General features: G+C 41.9%; 1 protein-coding gene across 1 annotated transcript; it reads left to right on the top strand.

Moving 5' to 3' along the window:
* The first annotated feature begins 1,212 nt into the window (after positions 1-1,212).
* Positions 1,213-3,549, top strand: LOC146613593 (C2 calcium-dependent domain-containing protein 4C-like). The gene is made up of 3 exons (XM_085378137.1): positions 1,213-1,341; positions 1,862-2,609; positions 2,759-3,549. The coding sequence occupies exons 2-3, from the start codon at positions 1,893-1,895 to the stop codon at positions 3,311-3,313; spliced, it is 1,272 nt and encodes a 423-aa protein (XP_085234263.1). The 5' UTR covers positions 1,213-1,341; positions 1,862-1,892; the 3' UTR covers positions 3,314-3,549.
* Positions 3,550-7,376: the final 3,827 nt, after the last annotated feature.

The raw sequence follows: 7,376 nt of genomic DNA, 5'->3' as shown, positions 1-7,376 counted from the left end.
ATAAAATTTTACTTAACTCAAACATACTAAAGTAATTTGATGATCGTCCTTGATTCCTGATTCGTTCCTGATTTGGTGATTGGTTAATTGGTTTGAAAATTTCTACAACTTAAGTCCAACAAAGTGAAGATGCTGCTATTAGAGGAGATGAAGAGAGGCCAAACATCTTGGCAGGTTAGAAAGTAAAGCAGTGAATATTTGTACCTGTACGTTTATTATTATTATTATTATTATTATTATTATTATTATTATTATTATTATTATTATTAATAAAGCTTGTTTGTTTTGTTATTTTCTTTTTGGGGGGTTTGTCAGCCAATATTTTCAACATGTTGTTTCAGCTCTAAGTATCCTGTGCTTCATTCATCTGATGTTCTCCTTTGATTTGCCTTCCTCAGATCAACAGGAGTTCCATCTCGAGAGAAACAGAAGACAGCTTTGTCACAGGTCTATGTCAGAGTTTTTGGTACAGAGAGCAGAGAGTCATTGGATCCGAGCTCTTGTTCTCTGGCAGTATATCAGACTCAGTCCATGGTTAAACAGTGGGATTTTAGAGAAATATTCAATGCCTAAGCTTCAAAATGTAATACTGTGAGGTCTTTTTCATTAGTTGAATGTGATGCATAGAAAGGAGGAGCTAAGTGGTCATTTGCCTCAGTTTAACTTGCTTTCTGATGGTCATTAAAATTGTTTTTCATTATGTTTTCTTTCTCTCTTTTTAAAATATATATTACTTCAGTTTCTCTGCGCGAGCTTTCCCCTGCATCATCACTGGGAAATGAGTTTCAGATGGTTGGTATAAATGCAGCATATTGTCAGACCATATAACGCTCAGTTTGCCATCAGGAAGTCCAATTAAGGTCCCCTGTTTGCATGCATTAGACCCATGTAATACACGGTGCACTATCTCACAGTCCATTAGAGACTAGCTCTCACGTGAGTGCCAAATGCAATCACAGTGTTCTCTCTAAAATCCAACGAAGCAGTGAGATATAAAACCCACATAATTTGCAACACTTTGTGGGTGATGAAGCAACAGCTTTCAAAATGAGTACCCCCACCGCCACCCTCCCCTTCCATGCCTGCGCTGGGAACAGTTTCATGGTAAATATCATGGGAAGGCTTCACGATCATCTCATTGGCTCAGAAGTCAGAGACCCCATCATATAAAACGAGAGCGACTGGTCTAACAGCCCTTTCCCACTGGCGAGGGTAGTGGATCACACTTGGGCTCCAACTGTCGGGAAAATACCTTTTACGCACAGAGTGTCTGGAAAGGTTGAGCGAGTCCGCGCGCCAGCGATCAGAATTTTTGAAGCGAAAGAGTCATACAGCCAACAGGTGGGTTTACTCGGCTGCAGCTGTGCAGCGCAGCGGGACTTAACTTGGCTTTATCTGGTGGAGAAAAGTTATTTAGACTCGTCTTTGCGCATGCATTTTTAATATTACTTTGAATATTTGCGTTTTCGGTGATTTAAATGACTGCGGAGTGATGAAAAAATAGTTAAACTTAATGAAAACGTTTTTTTTTTCGCATTGTTCGTTTAAATTATCTAGATGAAATTTAATTTTAGCTCGTGTTCTCACTAATTCCACATTCATTAAAGTCTTCTTTGTAGCTGGTTAGATAAGCGTTTTTTTTTTAATTGTTTTGTTTTAATGCTACTTCTGGTTTAAAGGTTTAGTCATCATTTCACTCACCCGCTGAATCTGAAGCGTATTTTTCTACTGAGGTGTAAAGGGCAAAACAAATTTGATCTAGGGTTAATGTCTTCTGGGAACCCACGTTTGAACTCCGATCAATGGATGCGTTTCTTTTGATTCTATCTGCCTTTTCTGTGCATCACTCTTCTCTTAATAGAAAAACTGTTAGCTGGGGCGTCTGAGTAGGCATGTGGCTACTGGAGAAGCTCCGCAGTGGGACTCAATCCCAGCCTCCGCAGACAATAGAGGCCATTCCTGTTTCTGTGTATGCCAATGTACTCACTCCAGAGAAGATTCCCGATTTCTTCATCCCACCCAAACTTATCTGCTGCCCCCCAGAAGAATCTGTCACCCCAGAAACTCAGCACTGCTCCAAAATCAGACCCTCAGCCTCTGACCATGCCATCTGCAGCCAGAGCCCCAGAGCTAGGAGCGGCAAGAACCCCTGCAGCCCTCGCCTCTTTTCCCGCAATCTCCAGAAATCAGCCAACCGGCACATCATCCAGATAGAGAGCGCTGATGAGCCTGGTGCTGGATCTATGGACAGGGTCGGTATTGATGTAAACACTAATGCTGACCCACAGTCACAGACTGCAATGTCTCTGCCATATGTCCCAAAGGCTCAGACCTCCTATGGCTTTTCCACCCTGATGGAGTCTCCTCATACCCGACGCAAGGAGAGCCTTTTCCACAGTGACCCCAGCAGCCCTCTCACCTCCCCAAACTCCCAGAGGCGCTCCCAAGGGGGAACCCTACTGGCCCCGGCTGACCCCAACCCCTACCGCTATTTCAGCGGTGGTGAGAGTGACACCTGCTCCTCAGCCGAGTCATCTCCCTTTAACTCACCTCTCCTTTCCCGATCTGCCTCTCTCCTGCGCTCTATTACACAGGAGACACAAGCCAAGGTGAGGACTTGTGCTCTATATGCTCATGTATGGCCACGATGTATAATTCAAAATCATCAGTGAGTGTGTAACAGTTTTTTCCTCCTAGTTTGATTCAGCTAGTGGCTTATTTCTGTATGTTTACAGTTGCTTTTCCTCTCTCCCCCAAGGTGTCTCGTGCCAAACGCTCCCTGGCACGCCACAGTTCCCTCTCCACTGATGAATGCAGCTCAGCAGACAACAGCCCCAACATGCAGCGCCGCCGAATGCGCTGCCCTCCCTCTCCCGCCTTCCGTGGATGTAAAAGCGGTGGCTTGAGGGGAGCAGCGGCATCGGACCTCTGTCAGCGCGAGCACACTATAAACCTCAACAAGGGGGGGAAACTGAGGCTGAGCACTCACTATGACAGGGAGGCAGCCCGGCTGAGGGTGCGCGTGCTCGCAGCTGAGGCCCTTTACGACAGGCAGACAGACCTTAAAAGCATCAACTGCTGCGTAGCACTCTACCTGAATCCTGGTAAGAAGCAGAAACAAAGGAGCACCATCATTAAGAACAGCAGGAATCCGGTGTTCAATGAAGACTTTTTTTTCGATGCTCTGCCTCAGGCACAGGTAAAGACTCTGGCCTTGAAAGTAAAGGTAGTGAACAAAGGAACCAGCCTGAAGAGAGATGTGCTTCTTGGAGAAAGAGAAGTGCTGCTCAGTGAGCTGCTCGCAGGCCTCTAGGGAGCCCCTGTCAAGACTGGCGGACACGAGCTGGTCCACACCTTGAGGGCCCCCAGTCTTTTTATCCCACCTCGCCCTTCTGACAAATACTGGACAGGAGCAAGCACACAGATGACAAGGAAGATGTTTCTTCCACACTGGGTTATATATGCGCACAGAAAAAAATGAAGGTCTCTGTTAAAGTCTCGCTTTGCCAATTCTTCAAATTCAAAATTAGGGGCAGCCCACAATAACCTATAGGCTTATCAGTGAAGTGACTATGTGAACAGTGGGGCTGTGATCCTCGTTTGTGCGTATTTCTCTTTGAGTATTGAGTTACAAACAGTTTTACTCTCACCGATGAGCGTTGTATTGTGGCTCAGTGTCATATCAGTTGGTATGCAATCTTGTTTAAGTTGGAGCTGCTTATTGTTTCGTAATGAATGCGGTGATATTATCTGTAAGCATTTGCACGTCACTGTGGAAATTAATAATGGCTCTGTGTGCTTCAGAGAATTTATATATAGGGAAGATATTCGATTTTAATTGCTAGTAAATGTAATGTTGATATGAGTGTTGTTTTGTGATATGCTTTTGAACTCACGAATAAAAACCATGCTAGGGCTTTTGTCTCGCCTTGCACTTTTTGTCTGTGGTTTTTGTCTTTGAATTAATCCCCAGGATCACATGAAATCCCCAGAAATGATAATAAACCTCTCATTTTCTCACTCGAGTTTTAAATTATTGCAAACAACCCTCAGGTGGGGTCTTCTGAGCCAGGCACAAGCTGGGTGTCATTTGTGAGCCTTTTGATTCCAAATACCCCCCCCCCCCCCAACCCCAATATTGTTTCTGTGTGCATTCAAAATCCCTGTTTAATTTTAAAAGCATGTTTCCTATTCAGTCCTCCAGTGAGTTTCAAATAGTTATTAAGAAGGCTGGTGTTAATCACAGTTACTGGCACACACTGTCTTTCTCTGGAAATAATCCGTCTGCACAGGGAGGTTAGGTCTCGATTTATGAGTTCAACATTTGGGTTGACAAGTGGAAATGTATTTGTGCTACTATAGGATAATAAAAAAAAATGTAGAAGACACACTGCAATCCACACTTGTACATTTGGCAGACATACATGGCAGAAGTCCCACTACTAAAAAAGAAAAAGAAAAAATATTAAACGTGGACTTTTGCCTCCTCTGCTGGTGCAACAGCAGAATGACATGCAAGTGAGCTAAATCATCAAAACGTCACTTCATTTTTATAAAATAAGTGCTGAGACAGCCTTTGTTTCAATCACCACCTGCCCCCCGATATATCAGGCAGACAGTTTGGTGACCCAGAGCAGAAAATAATCCAGGATTTCATTAAAAATGTAAAAACTTGGGAGACGACGCTCAAGTTTGTGCACAAGAGTGATGACCCCTATTTCTTCACTGATATAAGCCTGTGGGAAACATTCATCTGTAAGCTAAAAGGAGATGCATTTCCTACAAACTCAAGAGCAGAGCGATAAAACTGAAAGAAAATTAAGTGTGTTAGCTGCCGTAGTGGTAATACTCAAGAAGGGAAATTATGAAACTTGAACCATCTAATAACCTCCTAACTGGAAAAAAAAATCCAGAGCTCAACAACAGCCTACACAATCAAATGAAGATGAAGAGTTTTTTTGTTTTTAACTTGAGGTAATCAAAAGCAGAAATTAAAAGTCCTGATTGTTTCTGTGAGTGCAGTTGTTGGTTTGAGGTTTGCGGGTCTCGCTGGAAAATCTTCTCACACATGCATAAAGACATTTCCACACGGCAACCAGGGTCCATCAAAAATCTCCTTATTCATTAACAGACTGTTTGCAGCACAGTCAGATGGTTTTTAAAAAAAAAATTCAGCTCTGACGACTTAAAAAACAAACAAACACTTATGTAAGCATAAAAGCTTTAATTAATTTGACCAAATAATGTCTCCCCCCCCCCCAAATTTTACTTTTATGATTTCATGAGACAGACTGGAAATGATATTTTTAAGAGGCTTTAAAAGAGAAGCACAGTGGAAGCTTTTATTTGCATTCAGACTGTGTTTCCTCTTCATGTTTTACTGTATGCAAGGACTGAAAATGACTGCCGTGTAGCAGCATTTATCCTCTGAATTCATTTAATGTTTTAACCATCAGCTATAGCAACTCTCCATGCCACAGTGTATTTATACATATGTTATATGTTTCCAGTTTCCACTTTACAAATAAGATAAAGTCATATGAAGCACGTAGGCTACAGATTTTGGCACTGAACATTTAAGTCAATATTCTGGCCCCTGGCGTTGAGTAGGAGGACAGAGTGATGTGACCTAACAACTGTTGGGATCAGTGGTGTAGGTTTCCAGCTCCTTACTGTTTTCATTTGGATTTTTTTTTTTAACTAAAAATGAATCTCATCCCTGCTGTCAAATGTAAAACTGTGTTATCCCCATAACATTAACCTAAGTAATAATCTTTCAAAGTAATATGTAGTCATATGGCAAGTAGGGGATGATGGTGACTGTTTGCTCACAGTGCAGGAGGCCTCGCTGCCTGTGAGATAGGATTCTGTCATTTGATTATTCGGTGATAATCATTAGATTTAGAATATTATGCTATTTAATTCAGACTGACTGAAACTCCTGATTTGAATTAAGAGCTGGTAGGATTCATGCACATTCAAAATGTGCATGCAGACAGTCACAGTTTGGCACGACGCAGCTGTCTAAAGGAGGAGAATCCAACATTTCAGCTGCCTGCAACAGGAGTTTTTTGTTTATCTGTTTTGTTTATTTTTATTGTTATTTATTTATTTTTCATCGTTTTTTCTCAAAACTGACCTAAGATACATATCTTAAGGGATGAACTAGAGAACAAATTTTAAATGGTCTCTTTTGGTGCTTTGTTGCTCTCAGACTGTCACAAAAACAACAACTACTTTGACTGACTCTATGAAAAATGCATAAGAAGATCTCACAGAGGTAACAAGGTGAGCCCCAGGGAACTTTCAGGCACAAATGTGACATCTGGGCAGGATGTGCAGGGTGTCCTTAAAATGTTTGAGGAAACCAGACCAAGTGGAGGACGAAAGAACTATTTACAGCAAATGAACAGTATCTGAAAGTCATATTCTTAAGAAGCAGAAAGAAAATCCAGCAATGACCTGACACAGAACCTGAGAGATGCGTCTGATCCTTTGGTTCATCCACCTGCTGTTCAATGACACATCATCACGAGGACTCAGTGGTTGGCTGTCAAGAAGCCATTCTTAAGGAAGGGAAACAGGGGGAAGGCTGACGTACGCCAGATCGCACCTGGACTGAAAATCAGTGGCAACAGGTCTGATGGAGTGATGAATGCATATTTGCATCCAAATTTCCCTTCTTTATTTTTTTTTGTTCAAATCATCATTAATATGTATGAAGAAGACATCAATAAAACATGGAGAACGATTTTCATCCACCATGTAATACCACATGGAAAGAAACTGATTGGTGCCAATTTTATTTTTTAGCGTGACAACGAACCAAAACATCCGGATAAGAGCTTTGATTGTCCTATTCCTGAATACTACTTAAAGAAATTGAAAGAAAGCTCAATTAAGGCTGAGTTGAAAAGCAAAACAAATATTGATTCTGTTCGAAGTTTTGTTTGTTTTTGTATATATACTTTTTCCTCGCAAAATATAAAGAAATGAAGGGCGGCTCGAGGCTTCTGCACAGTACTGTATAATAACGGTGTACAGTTTTGTGAGACTAAACTATATATCAAACACAGCATATGTTCTACCAGCGGGTGGATTACACCGACTTTTATTATAAGTAGCCGCTACCGTTTTCATTACAACTCTTTTCGGGTATACTTGCTTTGTAAGCGCGGAATCAGCTGGAAACACTGCGCTTTGTTGGTGCGATCGCCACAACAAACGAACCCATCAGCTGGCAGCTCTTTAACTGACACACATCACGGGAAATGTAGTTTATCTTCCAGGAAACGCCTCCTGCTCTTGAGAACTGGAAATTCCCCCAACACTACATCACCCACAATGCCTCACCGTCATCGTAAACATAGACCTGT

The sequence above is a fragment of the Diplotaxodon limnothrissa genome, linkage group LG18 (assembly GCF_057381915.1).
Source record: "Diplotaxodon limnothrissa isolate DT_005_m linkage group LG18, D_limnothrissa_male_GT1.1, whole genome shotgun sequence".
NCBI lineage: Eukaryota > Metazoa > Chordata > Actinopteri > Cichliformes > Cichlidae > Diplotaxodon > Diplotaxodon limnothrissa.
Note: the sequence above shows the minus strand (reverse complement) of the source record. Positions and strands in the feature narration are given on the sequence as shown.